The sequence below is a fragment of the Ursus arctos genome, unplaced genomic scaffold (assembly GCF_023065955.2).
Source record: "Ursus arctos isolate Adak ecotype North America unplaced genomic scaffold, UrsArc2.0 scaffold_30, whole genome shotgun sequence".
NCBI lineage: Eukaryota > Metazoa > Chordata > Mammalia > Carnivora > Ursidae > Ursus > Ursus arctos.
The window spans coordinates 19,701,652-19,722,304 of record NW_026622986.1 but is presented as its reverse complement, the minus strand read 5'-3'; the positions used below and the strand labels follow the sequence as shown (position 1 = coordinate 19,722,304).

At 36.1% G+C, this 20,653-nt stretch overlaps 1 protein-coding gene across 1 annotated transcript in view; it reads left to right on the top strand.

The window, feature by feature from the left end:
* MALRD1 (MAM and LDL receptor class A domain containing 1) overlaps positions 1–20,653 on the top strand; it is a 731,799-nt gene that overhangs the window by 56,912 nt on the left and 654,234 nt on the right. The window contains exons 6-10 of the mRNA XM_057304733.1: positions 360–461; positions 1,117–1,260; positions 10,028–10,194; positions 15,880–15,972; positions 18,566–18,773. Coding sequence (XP_057160716.1) covers positions 360–461; positions 1,117–1,260; positions 10,028–10,194; positions 15,880–15,972; positions 18,566–18,773 — 714 coding nt within the window. The remainder of the gene's footprint in view (positions 1–359; positions 462–1,116; positions 1,261–10,027; positions 10,195–15,879; positions 15,973–18,565; positions 18,774–20,653) is intronic.

Genomic DNA, 20,653 nt, shown 5'->3' with positions numbered 1-20,653 from the left:
AGAGGACAGCCTATTAGTTATGGTTGACACATGTTCAATTATCCTCCGAACAATAGGCTCTTTGTTTCCACATTAGGCCATGTTACTTCCATGGAAACATGGAAGATTTGATTTGGGGGCTTGATAGTCACCACAGAGATCTGGGTAAAATCCAGAAGCACTGGCATAGTTGTATTGTTCTCTCTGTCTCTGTCTCTGTCTCTCTCTGTGTGTAATGGGGTTGCCTGAGGGGAGACACTGCCACAGAGAGGAGTTGGTTGGAGAGTGCTTTCTAGAACAAATGCTAACATTTTAAGAAATACATGTGTCTTCCCAGATGCACCCATGTCTCACTTCTTCCCAATCTTTAAATTTAACAGATGAAATTTTACCATGTCCAGAAACATTGACTATGGAGCAGGAACCGTGCCATCTAGATACAAGTCTCTGCAGTTCTGATTCTACAGATGAAGGATTGAGGTGTAAGTGTTAAATCGAGATGCCCACCATGATGGTGTGTAGCCATCCTTGAGACTTGGACCATCGGTAGTAATTCAGAACACTACTATGTATACTCACTTGTCAACCTTAGTTGACATTTATATCCTATGTTTAGCTGGAGTGTTATTGTAAGTCTGTAGTTTATTCAAAATGTGAAAGATACTAACTATGTCAATTAAGGTGATGTTGTTCTGTAAAATAGCTCCATTAAAGACCATCTTTGACTTATATCCGGTGTTTCTTCTTTAAAATTTCAATGTGATGATGAATAGCAAATGATTTAAACTAACGTAGTTCTATAAGATAGATGAGGTCAGATGTTATGTATGCCATTTAAAAAATTGTAAGTGTAGCAGTGGTACAAGAAAAAGTGAAAACATCTTTTCACTTTTGAATGGCAATGGTTTTCCTCTGGGAGGATGCCCATCTGGACCAAGGAAGAACTTTTGAAAAACAGATCTTCTGGTAAATTCCAAGACTTACTGAAGCAAAATTTCTAGGTATATTCATACCTAGTGAGTGAGTGAGTGAGTGTGTGTGTGTGTGTGAAGCCTTGATTACAACACACAACTGTGGCTAAGCAGCCACCCTAGTAGACTATGATGGACCACTATTATCTTTTCCGCCTCTCTGTAGTGTATCAGGTCTGTGGATTTGAATTTGACATGTGCGACTGGGAGTCAGAAACATCTGCTGGGCAAATTTCCTGGATGCGTGCAAAAGCAAGAGAAGTTCCTGCATTACAGTCTACACTTCAGCAGGATCAAAGTAGTGATGAAGGTAGGAAGTAGAAAAATAATAGTCTTTATATATTATTTTCAGACTTGTGATTTATTGTGAGTGGTATGAAGACATTTCATCAGGGATCTTGATGAAGATACTGAGTATATTTTATTGGAATTATATTTGCCATGGATAGTGAAAGTAAAAAAAAACTTATTATCAACAGTGTAAAGGAAGAATTAGACTAGCGTAACTATTTTAATTTTGTAAATTTTATTATTTTCTTATTATCAGGAGATAATAGATTTTGTGGGAATCAAAAGGAGAATATTAAAAGGCTTCTGTCAAGTTGTACTAGCTTTCCCTTTCACTGGTGTCAATGAGTTTCTTTCTATTAATCTAATATTATATTTGTGCTTTCTGTTTCTTTTTCTTTCCATTGCTTTTCTTCCTTTCTTTCTTTCTTTCTTTCTTTCTTTCTTTCTTTCTTTCTTTCTTTCTTTCTTTCTTCCTTCCTTCCTTCCTTCCTTCCTTCCTTCCTTCCTTCCTTCCTTCCTTCCTTCCTTCCTTCCTGAGGGGGTGTATTGTTAGTCTTTTCTCAAATAAGTAATTTAAAATTTTATTACAGCAGAAAGTAGTAGCTATTTTGTCTACTTCCATGTAGATTTTACTTTCTCCATAGTTTTACCTTTTCTGGAATGTCATATAGTTGGACAATATGTGTCCTTTTTAGATTGACTTCCCTCATTTAGTAATATACGCTTAACTTTCCTCTATGTCTTTTCGTAGCTTGATGGCTTATTTCTTTTTAATAGTGAATCATATTCCATTGTCTGAGTATACCAGAGCTTATTTACCTACTGAAGGACATCTTGGTTGCTTCCAAGTGTTTGGCAATTATGAATAAAGCTGCTATAAACACCCATGTGAAGGTTTTTGTGTGGACCTAAGTTTTCAGCTCTTTTGGGTGAATGCCAAGGACCATGCTTGCTGGATCACATAATAAGAATATGTTTAGTTTTGTAAGAAACTGCCAAGCTGTCTTCCAAAGTGAAGGTACCGTTTTTCATTCCAATCAACAATGAATGAGAGATCTTGTTGCTTTACATCCTCTCCAGCATTTGGCAATGTCAGTGTCCTGGAGTCTGCCCATGCTAAGAGGTGTTTAGTGGTATCTTTGTTTTAGTTTGCATTTCCCTGATGCCTTATGATATGGAACATCTTTCCATATGTTTATTTGCCATCCATATGTCTTCTTTGGTGAGGTGTTTGTTAAGGTCCTTGGTTTTTGGTCTTTTATCTTTATTATTTTCTTTCTTTTTTTAAACAAAATTTTATTTATTTATTTGAGAGAGAGAGAGAGAGAGCGAGCATGTGCAGAAGCCGGGGGAGGGGCAAAGGGAGAGGGAAAAGCAGACTCCCCTACTGAACTAGGAGCCTGACGCAAGGCTTGATCTTAGGACCCCGGGATCATGACCTGAGCCAAAGGCAGATGCTTAACCGACTGAGCCACCCAGGCATCCCTATCATTTTCTTTATTCACCATTGTTTCTTTTATTTCATGCCCTTGATTTCTTTTCCTTCTTGAAAAGGTTCACTTACTAATTAATTGTTCCTTTATTTAGAAAAGATCTGCGGTGATGGACTTGCTTAATAATTATTATACAAACTTAAAATGTTTTTAATGGCCTCACTCCTAAATAATAATCAATCAGGTCAGACAATTTTCGAAAGAAAGTCTGTTTATTTTATTTCTAAGTACATGGTGATGGTTCTTTGTTTCCTGGTATCTACTGTAGTCATTGAGCAGTCTGAGCTCATGTAATTGCTTTTCAGTTTCATGCAGATTTTTAAAAAATGTTTATCTCTTGGTCTATGTGTCTGTTTTTGTGCCAGTACCATGATGTCTTTGTGATCACAGCTTTGTAGTACAGCTCGAAATCCGGCATTGTGATGCCCCCAGCTTTGTTTTTCCTTTTCAACAGTTCCTTGGTGATTCGGGGCCTTTTCTGGTTCCATACAAATTTAAGGACAGCCACTCTGGAAAACAGTGTGGAGGTCCCTTAAAAAGTTAAAAATTGAGCTACCCTATGACCCAGCAATTGCACTACTGGGTATTTACCCCAAAGATACAGATGTAGTGAAGAGAAGGGCCATATGCACACCAATGTTCATAGCAGCATTGTCCACAATAGCTAAATCGTGAAGGAACCGAGATGCCCTTCAACAGATGACTGGATTAAGAAGATGTGGTCCATATATACAATGGAATATTACTCAGCTATCAGAAAGAACGCGTTCTCAGCATTTGCTGCAACATGGACGGCACTGGAGGAGATAATGCTAAGTGAAATAAGTCAAGCAGAGAAAGACAATTATCATATGATTTCTCTCATCTATGGAACATAAGAACTAGGAAGATCGGTAGGGGAAGAAAGGGATAAAGAAAGGGGGTAATCAGAAGAGGGAATGAAGCATGAGAGACTATGGACTCTGAGAAACAAACTGAGGGCTTCAGAGGGGAGCAGGGTGGGGGAATGGGATGGACTGGTGATGGGTAGTAAGGAGGGCACGTATTGCATGGTGCACTGGGTGTTATATGCAACTAATGAATCATCGAGCTTTACATCGGAAACCAGGGATGTACTGTATGGTGACTAACATAATATAATAAAAAAAACATTAAAAAAAAAGTTTATCTCTAATGTTTGAAAATGTTGCTGTGATGAGTACAGATCATGGATGTATTTTTATTTAAAAATTTTCAATGCTTAGAATGCATATATTTCATCACTTATGGAAATGGTATGTTACTGTTTTCTAGTAATTCTCTTTTAGTCCCTCTGTTCTGGTCTTCTTAAGTTCCTATTAAATGTATGTCCTGGGGGCCTGTGTGTTAGTTTCCTATTCGTTGCCCTTGTTCTTTGTTCTTATTTTTGTCTTCTACTCCTGTTATGCCTTTGTAGTTTTAAATGTGGATTTTATATGCTTCTTTTTTGGTTTCCTTTTTTAGTATTTCAATTATACTCCCTTTTTTACTTTTTTTAGAGTTTGCTCTGAGTTTGCGAACTACATTCACAAATAATCCAACTCCAGTTTCAAATAGCTTCATACCTCTTCATGTAATGCAAGTATCTTATAATAACAAAATATTCCTAATTCCTCCCTCCTGTCCCTTGCATCATTGTTGTCATTCATTTCACTTATATGAAAACTATAATCATCAAATACATTGCGGCTGTTACTATTTTGAACAAGCTGTTCTCTTTTAGATCAATTAAGAAAATTATAATTAAAAGAATTTGCCAAAACTTGGAAACAACTGATGTGTTTTATTTATTGCTTTCCTAATACTGTTCCTTTCTTTATTTAGATCTGAGTTTCTGAGGGATATAATTTTCCTTCTCTTTGAAGAATTTCTTTTGACATTACTTACATTCAAAGCCATTGTTTCCTTGTGTATTTTCTGTTTAGATAATTTGTCCATTGATGTAAGTGCAGTGTTAATTTCCCCTACTATTATTGTATTATTATCAATTAGTTCATATTTGTTATTGTTTTATATATTTGGGTGCTCCCATGTTGGGTGCATAAATATTTATAATTCTTACATCTTCTTGTTGGATTGTCCCCTTTATTATGATGTGGTGCCCTTCTTCATCTCTTGCTATAGTTTTTGGTTTAAAGCCTAGTTTGTTCCCAGACAAAATCTTGGGTTTAAAATCTAGTTTGTCCCCCAGCCTGGGTGGCTCAATCAGTTGAACATCCAATTCTTGGTTTCAGCTCAGGTCACGATCTCAGTGTCATGAGATTGACCCCCAGTGAGGAGTCTGCCTGAGATTCTCTCCCTCTCACACTGCCCCTCTCCCTGCTTGCATACTCTCCCTTTCTCTCTAAAATAAACAAATAAATCTTAAAAAAATAAAATCTAGGGATGCCTGGGTAGCTCAATTAAGTGTCTGCCTTCAGCTCAGGTCATGATCCTGGGGTCCTGGGATTGAGTCCTGCATCAGGCTTCCTACTAAGCAGGGAGCCTGCTTCTCCCTCTGACTTTGCCCCTCCTCCCCACTCATGCTCTCTCTCTGACAAATAAATAAATAAAATCTTTAAAAAATAATTAAAAAAATAAAATCTAGTTTGTCTAATATAAGTATTGCTACTCCTTCTTTCTTCTGGCATCCATTTGCATGGTAAATGTTTCTCTATCTCCTCACTTTCAATCTATAGGAGTCTTTAGGTCTAAGATAAGTTTCTTTTAGGTGGCTTATAGATAGATGTTTTTTATCTTTTCTGACATTCTGTGTCTTTTTAATGGAGCATTATTCCATTTACATTCAAAGTAATTATTGATAGATATGTATTTACTGAGATTTCATTACTGTTTTATTGTTGATTCTGGAGATTTTCTCTGATCCTTTCTTGTTTTTCTCACTTTTGGCCTCTCTTTTTTACTCAAAGAATCGCCTTTAGTATTTGTTGCAGGAGAGTTCTAGTGATCACAAACTCCCGTAGTTTTTGTTGGGGAAACTCTTTATCTTTCCCTCTATTTTAAATGAGAGCCTCGCTGGATAGGGTATTCTTGGCTGCAGATTTTCCCATTCAGCACTTTGAATATATCATGCCACTCCCTTCTGGCTTGCAGAGTTTTTGTTGAGAAATCTCTAGCTAGTAGCTAGCCTTATAGGTTTTCCCTTGTAAGTTAAGGACTTCTTTTAAGATTTTTTCTTCATCATTATATTTTGCAAATTGATTACAATATGTCTTGGTGTTGGCCTATTTTGTTGATTTTGATGGGAGTTCTCAGTGCCTCCTGGATCTGGATATCTGTTTCCTTCCCCAGATTAGGGAAGTTTTCTGTTATTGTTTCTTGAAATAAATTTCTGCCCCCCTTTCTCTCTCCTCTTCTTCCAAGACTCCTATAATCTGAATGTTATTACATATGATGGAGTCATTGAGTTTCCTAAGTCTATTCTTGTATTGCACAATTCTTCTCTTTTGTTCAGCTCATTATTTTCCATTATTTTGTCTTCTACATCACTAATTTGTTTCTCTGCTTCTTCTAGCCTGGATCAAATCTGTTTCTAATCTCATTTATTGTACTCTTCATCTCTGATTCTTTTTTAACTTTTTAATCTCTGTGTTAAGGGTCTCACTGGTGTCTTTTATTCTTTTCTCAAGCATAATGAGTATCCTTATGATTGTGGTTTTAAATTATCCAACAGGTGTGTTACTTATATCTGTTTCACTTATATCTTTGGCTTTGCCTGTATCGTATTCTTTCATTTGGGATCAATTCCTCCATCTTGGCACTTTGTCTAAGTCTCTGCCTTCTTCTCTGTGTTAGAAAAGCCAGTTATGACTCCTCCTGAATATAATGGCCATGAAGAAGAGGTCATGTAGTGTCAAGGGCCTGGCACTTCAGGGAACATCTCTGGTATGTGCTGAGTGCACTCTGCTATTATGTTCTTGCTGCTCTATCCTTCAGGCCAGTCACCTGCAGAGGCTCTCGTTGTCTGCTGTGGGCAGTGTTTGGTTCCTGGACTGAACATGACAAGTTTTAAGAAGGTGTGCTCTGGTCTGCTTGTGAAATGAGACCTGACACCACTTCCACCAGAACTGAGGCCCTGCAGAACTCTCTGGAAGGGAGACATGATGTGGGCAGGGATTTCTGCTGGTCTTCTGGGGAAGGGGCTGCTGTGTTAGGACTGAGGCATGCTTGACTGAGAAAAGCAGTTGTTTCAGAGTGCAGGGGTGTGGAGCTTAGTGTAAGCAAGTTAGTGTTTATGCTGAAGGATGGGGAGAGAAGTGGCACCAGCCAATTTTTTTGTTCCTGGAGAGGCATCTCCACAAACTCTGCCTCTCAGGGATGTGCTCTGAAAGGAGTGAATAATATCTCCACTATGTTCCCCAGGTGTTCTTTAGATCAATGTTTTTGTACTGTCTGCCCTCAGGTTGTTTACCTGCCTTCTTTCCAGAAGTAGCGCAGTGCCCTCTGGGCTCTATCCCAGCCAAGCTGACTGACTTTTAAAACTTCAGACTTTAAGCCCTCTTAGTTGCAAGAACTCACAAAATTCATCCCCTCATCTTTTCCAAGCCAATGACTTGGGGAAATCTTTCTCTTTGTGCATTCCCTTGTGGACTCTTCTATCTCTTGCCCTTCTCAGTGACCATGGCTCTTTTCCCTCTGTAGCACCCACCAACCATTTCTCCTCTAAAGCACATCTCCACACTCTCTGCCTTCTTCAATGTGGCCTCTTCTCTCCCTTTAGTTGTTAAGTTTGTTCTGTCATTCTTTGGCTCAATTTCTGGTGTATTTAGGATGATTTGGTAGTTATCTAGTTGTGTTCATGGGACAAGACAAGCCTAGGGTTCCCCTATGCTGCTGCCATCTTCCTTTCCTAACATTACTTACAAAACAGGTCTATGGCTACAAATTCTCTCAATTTTCATTTGTCTGAGAAAGTCTTTATTTCTTCTTCATTTTTTAGATTCTATTTATTTATTTTAGAGAGACAGAGAGAGTGTGCACATGAATGGGGGAGCAGAGGGCGAGGGAGAGAGAGAGAGAATCTCAAACAGACTCTGCATTGAGCATGGTGCCCTATCTGGGGCTTGATCTCACGACCCTGAGATCATGACCTGAGCTGAAATCAAGAGTTGGACCCTATTAAAGGCAATCTTCATTTCTGTTACAGTATTTTGTTTTGTTTTGTCTTTTTGGTCTCTAGCATTTTTTATTCTTTCTTAGAATTTCCATCTCTCTGACTACATTGTCTATCTTTTTTTTTTTTTTTTGTGCATGTTTCTACTTTTTTCCATTAGAGCTCTTAACTTATTAATTATAAGTGTTTTAAATTCTTAGTCTGGTAATTCCAACATTCCTGCCATATCTGGGTCTGGTTCTGATACTTGCTTTTTCTCTTCAAACTATGTTTTTTGTTTTTTGCCTTTCAGCATGCTTTGTAATGTTTTGTTGAAAGCCAGACATGATGTGTTATGTAAAGGGAATTAAGGTCAATGGGTATTTAGCATGACCTCTTATGTTAATGTAGCTAGAGATTAGACTCTTTACTGTTTGCCACAGCTGTAGATGTGTGAGGCTAAAATTTCATCTGGTATCCTTGTTTTTGTCTTACCTGTTGTCTTTGGGTTTCCCTAGAGACATCTTAAATTAGGTCTGACACCTACAGTTCTTTGAATAGTATTACTCTATTACTATACAGGACCCCCTTTTATGTGAGTTATGGTAAGTTGTAAAGAGGAGAAACATTCCAGAGTCCTATGATTAGATCTCATTATTTTAGTGAGATTGTTCCTCTGTTATATGACCTTTAAAAGTGCTTCCTCCCCCAACTTTAGGTGAGAGAGGAAGGCTAGAGGGGGCTGGGGCTGGGTATTTTCCTCCCCTCATGTGGAAGGCTAGAGCTTGCTGGAATTGATATTTCTCTTTTCCCAGGCAAGTTAGGTTCTGGTCAAACTCCAGTTAGTAAGGTGGTGGCAAAGTTGTTTCTTTTGAATATAAGCCTTGCTATTAATAGCTGAATAGTCCAGGTGTTTTCTCATGTCTATTTCCCTAAGACTAACCCTCGTAATAACGCTAGTGTAGGGCTTCACACTTCATGTTAATGCTTAGAATTTTGCACATCATGTCACTTAGTCATAGCCCAAGATAGTGAATGTTGGTATATTTTCCACCTTAATTTTTGAGCAGGATTCCCCAACTTTAATCTTTGACCCATTGAGAGAGTTTGACTGTTCCTCCAGCTTTTTTTTGCAACATTTAAGTTAGTCAGAATCTAAGCTATCACAGCTTTGGGTCTGGTCTCAAAGTTCCAGAGCTCTGTAGTTTCAGCCCTATTCATCACTTGGTAGAATTATTCTTTCCTTATCTTTTGAGATATTTTATGTTGAAATTGATCTGTCTCAGTTTTTGTAAAAATGTGTCTTTATCTTATTTATCATTTCTTTGTGCATAAGTTAGATGCAAAGTGTTAACTTTAAATGGTATTTTGCTTGAAGTTTTATATTTCTCAGTAAATAAGAGTTTTACTTAATTTAAATTCATAGTATTTAGAAATTACAAGAATATTCACTAACTTACACAGAAATAACACATTGAAAAATTTTATTATTGAAAAGTGAAGTTGTAAAATCATAGAAATATCTTTGTGTCTCTGCATTGTCTATATTACTAAATTTAAAATGGTGCAGATTGGTTTTAAATATCAGATGGGATAAAAACTGATTGACGATATTTTTATGTACTACAAATCCATATGTGCAGTTTAATAGGATTGTGGTATCTGATACTTCTATGCGGTTGGGTAAGAAAGAGGGCTGTTTAAATTTTATTCCCTTAAGCTATAAAGGTTTTTCTACAACTAAAGAGTAGAAAAAATAAAAGGGGAAAGAATTCTGGGAAGAAAGGTGAGGAATTCTTGGTTAAAGAAAGATTGCATTGTGACATTTAAAAGAAAATGATGATAATTTTGTAGCACAGAGATTTTTATGTCAATAGATATCTTTTAAAAAGGATATTGAATTGAAATTTCCTAATTTGAGGAATTAGGAACAGATATCAATGCATTTTAAAATCACATATAGAAATGAAAACCTATAATTTGTAGTTGACATAGTCATTTTAAAACATCATATCCCTAAAAAATAAATAAATAAATGCATACATACATAAAACATCCTATCCCTTTAAGTAAAATATTTGTCTTTCAAGCTTGATTTTGGAAAGTCCACAAATACAATAATTTTGTTCAAACAGAAAAGCAGTTATTTTTTCTAAGTTTCTTCCTTTCCCTTTATTTTTCAGGTTACTATTTATGGGTAGGAGCTAAGGATGCTTCTACTCTTAGCCAGTTAGAGAGCAGGGCTTATTTAAATAGCTCTGTGTGTCACTGCCTGGGCAAGAGCTGCCATCTTCAATTCTTCTACTCCATGGAAAACAGTGTTCTAAGAGTAGGACTATACAATAATAAGGTGAGAAGAAACTTACATTTATTTCAAATTCATTGAATAAGTGAAATTTCTATTGTGGCAACTGTGTTTCTATTTCACAGTTGTGTGTAGGTTTTAGGTATTCTTTAACTTGACTTTATTTAGTATACCTTTGAAAAGAAATATTAAGAACCTGCCTTATGGGGCACCTGGGTCAGTCCATTGAGCGTCTGCCTTCAGCTCAAGTCATGATCCCAGGGTCCTGGGATCAAGCCCTGCATCAGGCTCCCTGCTCAGCGGGGAGTCATATTCTCTTTCTCCTCTCTGCTGGTGCTCTCTCTCTCGCTATTTCTGTCTCTCACTCACAAATAAATAAAATATTTTTTTTAAAAAAGAACCTGGTTTAAGACCTGCTGTCATTAAGGTGTGCCTGGTTGGCTCAGTTGCTTAACTGTCTTACTCTTGATCTCACCTCAGGTCTTGATTTCAGGTTGTGAGTTCAAGACCAGTATTGGACTCCAATTTTTTTACTTAAAAAAAAATACTGTCATGTAGAAAATTTAACATGATAATTTGCACAATATTATTTTATAAAATTGTTAAAAATTCATGGAAATATATTAAAGAAATTATAGGTCTAATAAAAATGAGATATTTGAGATTCTATATTGCTGGCTCTGTATTGACATTCTGATGGGATCTGTTTTGGATTTTAGATCTGTATATCACTAGAGCTATAATTATGATGGAAACAAATTACTTGTTATGGTACCAGTAGATACAATTTTAGAGACTGGTAATTACTGATTAAATACAAACAAATGAATCATTGGAATGGGAAAAAAATAGCTCACTGGGTTGAGCGAAAGTTGCAGTAGTAACGCTAGCAAATAAAACAAATCCAAGCTTTTTTTTTTTAATACCTAACTTTAACTGAAAACAATCCTCCATAAGTAGAAAAATATCTGAGACACTTTGAGCATTTCTATTGTGAAGAAAATTTATTTATGGATAGAAGTAAAAAAAAAAATTCACAGGGGAAAATAGCGGTCATTCTAGCAATGGGAAACATTTGACAATAATTGCAGGAATTCTGACAGGAAAAAGGAAGACAGTGAAAACATCCAAGTCAGATTCTTTTGGCTTCACATGCTTTGAATAAATCCAGTTGAAACTTCCTCCTGACATTTGGCCAGATTCATTTTCCAACAAAAGGTTATTTATCATCTATTCTTATCAAGTATCACTAATTGTCAATAGCATTTTCTTCTGTTCCATTTGCTTCTGAAGTCTGAAATGCCATCATAATTAATCCTCAGGTATGCCCTATTACCTGCCTATTATTGGGAGAACTGAAAATTCAAGAGGAATTCTTTTTTTTTTTTTCTAGTTCTATCACATCACCCCTCTCTTTTTCTTTTATATCATTTTCTTCATGTCCAGTCTTTTTTCTTCTACCTCTTCTTTCCGAGAACAGAGTGTTCTAGAGCATGAAGTTGAATATGGTCATTAGATAACCTAATACATTTTGTTTGTTTGTTTTCATGGATGAGACACAATTTCTAGCTTTCTGTAACTATGTTATATTTTTGTGACATTTTTGCTGTAGTATTTCACACTAGAATAATTTCATTGAGTTTATATTGTAGTTAAAGATGCTTTAAAAAATATATGGTCCTGGGCACCTGAGTGACTCAGTCAATTAAGCATCTGCCTTTGACTCAGATCATGATCCCAGGGTCCTGGGATCGAGTCCCGCATCGGGCTCCCTGCTCAGCGGGGAGTCTGCTTCTCCCTCTACCTCTCCCTCCTGCTCATGGTCTCTCTTTCTCTCTCTCCCAAACAAATAAAATCTGAAAAAAAATATATGGTCCTATGATAGTACTTTCCACACGACAGGTAATTAGTATTCACTGAATGTTGAATTAGTCATCTTAAATTTAAGTAGAAATTTGTGTCATATATGTCCTAATCCTAAAGATTATTTTAATCTACCTGAACATCAGCAGTGGATTATAAATGTGGGACTGTGTAAGAAACGATTATAAACAAATTGACTTCAGATACCGTATCATATAATAAGAATAGAGTTATCAGAATTCCATCTCCCACATTATAAGAAAATAAGTTAATCATGGAGAACTGATCTCATATATTAATCAGAACCAGTTGTGGGTTACATCTTACAGCACTGAGTGATGTCTGGTTTATTAGTTTACCCAGTATTCTGCAAGGCAATATCCTATTTTTTTCTTATATACTATTTGCTCTGATCTCTCCATATAACATATAACATATTGGTCACCTATGCAAAATCTGCATCCAAATACATTTAAATTATAAGCTGATGTTTTATCGCAAAGTTAAAAGGACTCCAAGCCTATAATTTAAAAAAACTAGCTCTTGATGAAAATGATCATTGAAATCTTCCATGAATAGAATAAAGAAAACAACCCTTAGGATATGTGCAGGTAAATCAAGAAATACCTACTAAGGAGGCTGAAGGTAATTGTCTTTTTTTCAGAGGATATCAGAACTTGAGAGGTAGAAAACACAGGGGAAAGGCAGGTTGTTAGATAAAAAGTTGGCTCTATTAGGGTCAGCTTACGTGTGTAGCAGTTCTAGTTTATACCATGTAGCCATCCTTGAGATTAGGTCTCTATCATCTATAAAATAATAATCATAAAAACAGCCTACCTTTTATTCTGAAGAGAATTTCCATGTTAGTGAGCCAACGATAGTGGGGTGCCCAGCTTGTGGTATCTTTTACATATTTTAAAAATTCCCAGGGACAAATAGGAAGAACACATAGCTGGGGCAGTGAAGAAAATGTCCTGGAAAGTATCTTTTCTCATATGATACCATTTTTAAAGGCCATAATAAGCTTTCCTTGAAGGGATGTCTTTGCTAAAGTACATGTTCCTATTCCTGCATTTAATCAAAAGTAATATATTTTAAGTTTTTTAAAAAAATTGTTTGAGAGAGAGAGAGCAGAGCGAGCTAGCGAGTGAGAGAGAACCCACGTGGGGCAGGAGTACAGGAAGAGGGAGAAGCAGGCTCCCCTCAGGGAGCCTGATGCGGGGCTTGATCCAAGGACCTTGGGACCATGACCTGGGCAGAAGGCAGACGATTAACCTACTGAGGCACTCAGGTGCCCCTCAAAAGTAGTTTAAAAAGAACAAAAACAACAACCTGGAATTTGGTACCTTTGATTTCTTCACTGGAAGAGAGAAGGATAAACTGAGGTCTCCAGACAATGGAGCGATTCTTTCCTTGAAAGGTAAAATGGCTTTGTTGATCCTGGTCTGGAGGAGTAAAGACATTTTAAAATTTTTTATTGATTGATTGATTGATTGACTGATTTTAAGATAATAGAAAATTTAAACACCACTTGAAAGGTTTTTCTGAGCTTGGGGTTTCTTTCTTACATTGACCGCTGTTGAAAGTAATGAGGTAAGAGTCTGAGAGTGAGGACAGAACAAAATAAAAGCTGATTTTATTTAGTTGGAGCAAACTCTTCTTCTTTCTCATTACTTGTGTTGTCAGACAGGAAAATCTGATAGAAAAATCTGTACTTCATAACATACCATTAACTCAGGGTACAAAAAGCCGTTTAGAAAGAATTCTGCTCACTTTTCAAAAAAATGTAAACACATTCTTCTTCGGGTAGAACAGGGGAATTAATTAGTCATTGGGAAAAGAGAGCACAAATGCTCTCAGTTATTGTCACCAGATGAAAGTGAAGGGACATGATGAATGCAGCTTGCCAAGCAGTGTCACTTAAAGCATCTGTGACGATCGAAGTGTCTCGATGCTAAATAGCTGAAGTTGCATAGGAAATTACTGAAAGAAAAATTAGTTGTGTGTTGCAACTTTGTGTGACTCCAGTTCTTCCTGAAGTGACCCAGAAGCTCTCGGCTGAAAGTATGTCTACCGTGGATGTTTCACTGTCTTGTCGACGTCTTAAGAGTTGATATGAATAAGTAATAAAATGAAGTACGTTTTAATGGGTTTAGACTATCTTCTGAAATATTTAAGACTTGGAAATTGGAGTAGACATCAGAGGGCAAAGGACTGAGTTGGAAATAGATTCGTTTTTAGAAAACGTTGGCTATGAATGAAATAAGAGAAGCGGAGAGGAGATTAATGCTTATGAGAGTCTGAAAAAGCCTGTGTCATGTGTCATTTGAATTACAACTAGATGTCACCTTCCAGGGCTATTTTCTATCCCGCAGTAGAAGGAGGGCACAGACAGCCTCCGAGCTCAACCTGAGACATATTTATGCCTCTGCATTTTCACTATACTGATACATGAAAAAAAAAATCAATGCATCCATTGGGTAAATATTATGAACAATCTGGTCTGTGTTTATCAGGGAAATGTCGAATTAACTGGCATGTGTGATAGAATCTAAAGAAATGATTATTTCAGAGCATAAAAGCATGGTCATAAATCATAAAGCACAATAACAGAGGCAAACTTTGGACTACTTTATAGACTTTAATTGAGTATCTTACCTCATAGTGTATAGTAGAAACATAATTTTGCATACACTTTGCCACCTGGAAAATGATCATTTTACAGATGCGTGACAGACATAGCATGCTCTAGAAGGCCCAAAAAGCTTTTTGATAGAATGACAGAAGAGTCAAACATAAATATAATCTCCAGAAAATAACTGTATTGTTTGGAACTTGGAATGAATTCTCACATAGGGAAACAAAAAAGTGTATATAAATTGAGACTGTGCAGAAAAATATATCTGGTAACATTGTTTTTTTAGATTTTCATATTAAGTGTTTGCTTGTCATTCCTTTTCTAATGTCATGGCAATATAATAAAACGTAGTAATGTTGTTGTAATCGACATTTAAGTAGCTGGCATTATGAATTTCTATTTAGAATTGTGTTTTTGAAGTACTTGATTTAAAATTCCGTTCAAATGTTTGTCTTGTCCTTACCGTCCATCGTAAAAAAATAAACAGCTTTACTATATAGACATGTTTTATTTCCTTATTTTTTTAAAGACTGCTTTTATAGAGCAGTTTTAGGTTCCTAGCAAAATTAGGGGGAAAGTACAGAGATTTCCCATTTTCCTCCTGTCCCCACACATGCGTAGCCTCCCCATTATCACCATCCTCCATCAGAGTGGTACCTTTGTTATAAAGGACGAACGTGCACTGGCACATCATTATCACCCAAGGTCCACAGTTTATGTTAGGGTTCCCGCTTGGTGTCATCCCGTGGGTTTGGGCAGATGTATAATGACATGTGTCCACCATATGTTATCACACAGAGTATTTTCACCGCTCTAAATATCCTCTGGGCTCTGCCTTTTCATCCTTCCCTGCCTCCATTTTATTGTTCCTTTAAAAAATGTTAGGGATGTCTGGGTGGCTCAGTCCATTGAGCGTCTGCCTTCGGCTCAGGTCATGGTCCCAGGGTCCTGGGATCAAGTCCCACATCGGGCTCCTTGCTCAGAGGCTCCTTGCTCCCTCTGCCTGTTGCTCCCCCTGCTTGTGCTTGCTCTCTCTCATGCTCCCTTGCTCTGATAAATAAATAAAATCTTAAAAAAAAAGTTATATACCTTTTTACCGATACTTTAGGCTTCCTAGTACTTGATATCATACCAGTAGGGTAAACTCTACTGAAATGTAATGAGAGCACATATAGAAATATGAGAGTAGAATTTGGGGAATGTGTAATGCTGTTTTATTTGAATTAAAGGAAGAAGAAATATTTTGGACATACAACACATCAACTGACAGAAAATGGGTGAAAGCAGAGATGGTAATACCAGAAAGCCTGAAGACGTTTAAGGTACAAAATGGAAAAACAAGTATTCTTTTGTATCATAAGTTTAACTTGTAGCTTTGCAGTAGTGTTTTATCACCCATTGCTAAATTTATATTAGGATTTAAATTCAGGATGTAGATTTGTGCATTTGGAGAGAGCAATTGCCTACTTCTTTTCATTGTACTTAGCCTTTCCCCAGCCACATTTCCCTTGAGTAGGAGAGCCAGAGTGTGACTACTCCTGTATAAAGCATCTTCATTGTACATGGGCTCCCTTCTTAGCCCCCCTCAAACCCCAACACCATGCATTGCAAACAAGGAAGCAAATGGCAATATGAAATAGATAAATAATAAATTGGTATTGAAAATCGGTAAAGACTATACAAATGTTTTGAATGCAGTAATTCACATCTTTATAAAACATAGTTATATCTGAAATATACATATGCTCAGGGAATACAGTCTCTTAAAAAATGAACTTGGGATTTTGTGTTGCATATACAGTTGAGATTGTGCACAAAAATATATCTGATAACTTTTTTTTAGCTTTCATATCAAATGTTTGCCTGTCATTTCCTTCTTTTCTAATATCAGAGCAATATTGCAAAATGTGGTAATGTCAGTGGGATTAACATTTAAATAAGTGGTATTATTAATTGCTGTTAATAATTTTATTTTTGAAGTGCAGTATTTTATATAAAATTCCATTCCTTTTGTGTTGTATAAAGAGTGTAGAAATACGCTTATGCTGGACCGTGAGTGTAAAATAATAAGACTGATTGTATGTGTGGTTCATGAAACCAATTTCATTCCTTTACGGTAATACCACATAAGTACATTTTTCTAGGTGCTGAAAGGGAGAACCCAAATGATACTGAACTGTAACCATGCAGATTTTTAGAATTCCATTTACTGCTGAGATTGGAATTTCTGAACCATAGCATTTTTGTATTAATCACAGCAAAGTTGAGGTTTATATCATAGCCTATTGAATTAATATTTGACACTATTTTAATTTTCTAAGCTGATATTTATCTTTATAACTTCTGAAAGAGGTACTAACTGATTGGAGTTTCATTCTTTTCATATAAACTGGATATTAAAGTTTGTCTTGTTATTTAACTCAAAGATAAAACAAAATATAAAGAGAGTAATTTGGGAGTTATTCTAGATTTCCAAGTGCATATTAAATGTAATTAACTTTCAATAATAGCACCCTTTTGAAATCTAAGTTTTAAACTCCTCACTTTTTGAAACCCAGACTGATATCATTTATGCATATCTGATCTCTTGCTGCTATATACAGCTGTAGGTCCAATAATTTATACATATTTATACTATGATATTCACTATGGGGAATGTATACAGCAGCCTACAAAGTTTTCCTATTATTAGGTATGATTTAAATGTTATATCTTCTAGACTAAATTATTTAATGTATTGGCAAACTGAAACTTAAGTAATTCTTAACAAACATATATATATATATATTCCTCATATTTTTGCAAAGGAGAAAATCTATTCAGAAACTTTCAGCTGGAAAAAACTAAAAGGAATTAGTCTTTCTTCCTAGTATCTTATTTATACACGGACAACACCTAGTTCATTGCTGTTCAGTAGTGAACAGTATTTCCTGTCATAAGGGAAAACGTAAGTATCTATCCTCTCCAATATGGTAGCCAATAGCCATGGATGGCTTTTGAACACTTGCAATATGCCTAGTATGAACTGAATTTTAATTTTATTTTAGTTATTTTAAATTGAAATAGCCCTTTGCAGCTGTGGCTACCATATTGGACAGCAGAGAAGTAGTTATTTAGTTGAGTCAACTATTCATACCTCTCCTTCTCTCTGGTATTAGCCAACTATTGCTCTTGGTGGAATCTCAAGGAATATTCATACTTTGATAGTGTCTTACACTGGAATAGCAAGGATGGTTGTTTCACTTGCTAATACTGTATACCTCCAAAAAACCTAGCAATTTGACTGGAGAAAATGTGATTTATTTCTTTTAATTGACATTTCTTTGATTACTAGAGAAATTCTTCTTGTGTGAAAATAGATTTTTATATTTATTCTTTTAAGTTTTCTATTCATCTGTTGTGTCCCTTACTATTTGCCTAACCTTTCCTTGCCTGCATTCCAATGCTAATTTCAGTAGTTTAAAAACCAGACATAGTTATAGCTCTTGGTGTGTAAGTAGTGATAATGCTTATTCTTTTCCCTGAATGTTAAAGAGAGCCATGAAGATAATGGCCAAATTAAGTTTGCGGGCAGGGACATTGCCAGTGGTTTAAGTGGCATGTTGTATTTCATTGGATCATGGGTGGTTTCTCGGAGGCCTCAGTGGATCTACTGTGTCCATATCTTTATACTTTTCCCTTTGGAGACATATATTATGGATTGCTGACCTTTCTTAAATGTAAGGCTTTTCCTATTCAGACCAATCACGCATGCGAGTCAGGCTTCCCGAGTAGAAACTTTGTGGGTTGTATTTGCTGGCTCTTCTAACAGGTGTTTGTCTCGGTAGTTATTAAATGTCTATTATTCTTTTTTTTGGAGGGGACTTTTAAAGGAGATTACAAACTCATAAATTGTTCATGTTTTGCTTTTTGAAGGTTATATTGGAAGGGACTATTTTGAGCCAGAAAGGTTTTATTGGGCTGGATCAGCTCTGGGTCTATGCCTGTGCCCTTGCCCCACCCAGAAGGCTTTGCCTTACAGATGAATTCACTTGTGCCAGTGGCCAGTGCATTGCCCAAGAATCAGTCTGTGACTCTCAGCAGGACTGTTCTGATGACAGTGATGAAGACCCAGCAACTTGCTGTAAGTGATTAATGGTTTACTTGTTCACATGCTCACATTCACGACTGTGGTTGGATTTAAAAGTCTTTGCTTTGAGTGAGGTAAAGTTATGTATGACAGGAGTTGAATGCATATTCTCATTCTGCATCTATTAGCACTATTCTTTGTGGGGGGTCTCTATGCTAATATAAGTTTTGGTGCTTTTTTGTTAACACTGCAAACTCTATTTGTTCAACAAATGAATAATTGTCTTATGGTGTGTGTGTATTTTAGTTAAAGAGGGAAGTGGGTGGGAGAGGGAACTTCTTTATACTTTTCTCTTGGAGACATATATTATGGGTTGAGGGCCTTTATTAAGTATAGGGCATTGTCCATTCTGACCTGTTATGTAGAAAGCTATGGGGAGGGGTTGAAGAGGAAGGGCTCTCACTGCCTTCTGGGCAGCCATGATGACTATAGAAATCATGTCAGCCACGGTTGGTATTCATGACTGGGTAAAATTTAGGTCCAACACCTACCTTTTAGGACTTTTATGGAGAGTCTTTGATAAGAGTGATGACAAGAAATCCCATTATTATTCAAACCGAGCTGTATTTGAAAGGAAATAAAATTTAATTTACAACTCACATGATGGTTCTCATATGAGGTAACTTAGCAACTAAGATACTTGTGTCTCTTTGGAAACGATGGATTCTAACTAAATGAATCCAAATCCCATATCACAAACAAGTGAGTTTTCTTAATTATTAAAAATTTGACATTTATTTTGCTGCACTGTTTTATTTTAGTGATGTGTTTTGTTGAACAAGAGAAAAATATTGCAACAAGATAAATGTCACCTTTTTAATGAAAAGTTCTTTGTATAAAATGCTTCTGTTGGTGGGTAAGGATTTTATTAGGAGCAACGGAAAGGGATATAGGAAAGAGGAGATGGGAAAGGCAGGGAGGAATCCTCTGCCTACTTGTAAACAGCAATTCCTTTAATTCCTTGGACACCTAGTTTTAACACTAGTTTTAAATAAAACAATCTACTTCCCAATATGATCTTGATGGAATTTTTGGGTGCTGTCTTTTTTTCACTCAAAAAAAAAAAACATGTGAGGACAATTCACTTTCTCTAATATGAATGTCAGTTTCTTTTCTATGCTTTAAAATTTCTTACAGTTCAGTCCATTTCTTCTGGAGAGATTCACCTTTCTAATGGTTTGCATTATTCTCACTTTCAATAGCTGAAAGTAAATATATTTCCTCTTTTCAATTGTACATATTGACACTTTTTTCTTCTCCACCCCCCCCCCCCAGTGAAGGGTTCTTTATGCTCTCCTTTTAATTGGTTTTCTTAATCAAATTCCACCTGGAGTATTAGTAGATATTTTAGCATTTGATTTTGAACATATTTTCCCATTTCTCTTCCTTTGTTGAAGTTTCATTGGTTACATATTTAGGATTTTTCCAGTGGAGTGTATCTTGATATCATTCTGCCATTTGCTTTTTTTTGAATGAAGGGACAGATGTCCATGCTTATCAGCAAATAGTGTTACTTAGTGTGTTAAATTTTCCAAATTATGTAACTTCATTTGAATAGAGAAAACCTGGCATGCTTGCTTGAGATCAACTTCATACAGTGGTTATGATATGAAAATGTAGCCATATTACATATTATAAAATTTTTATGTATTTTGATGAATATATATCTATACATTTTGATGTCAGCATGAGTATTTCATGTCAATATTTATACAATCACGTTTGCTTTGATGAAATTATTTATATAGCAATGGAATTATTAGAATTGATATAACGTTACATTATTTTCTGCACTAAGATATTTAATACATTTGTGCATACATACACATGCTTATATATATTATTACTAAATCGGAGAAAATTCCCTTTGAAAT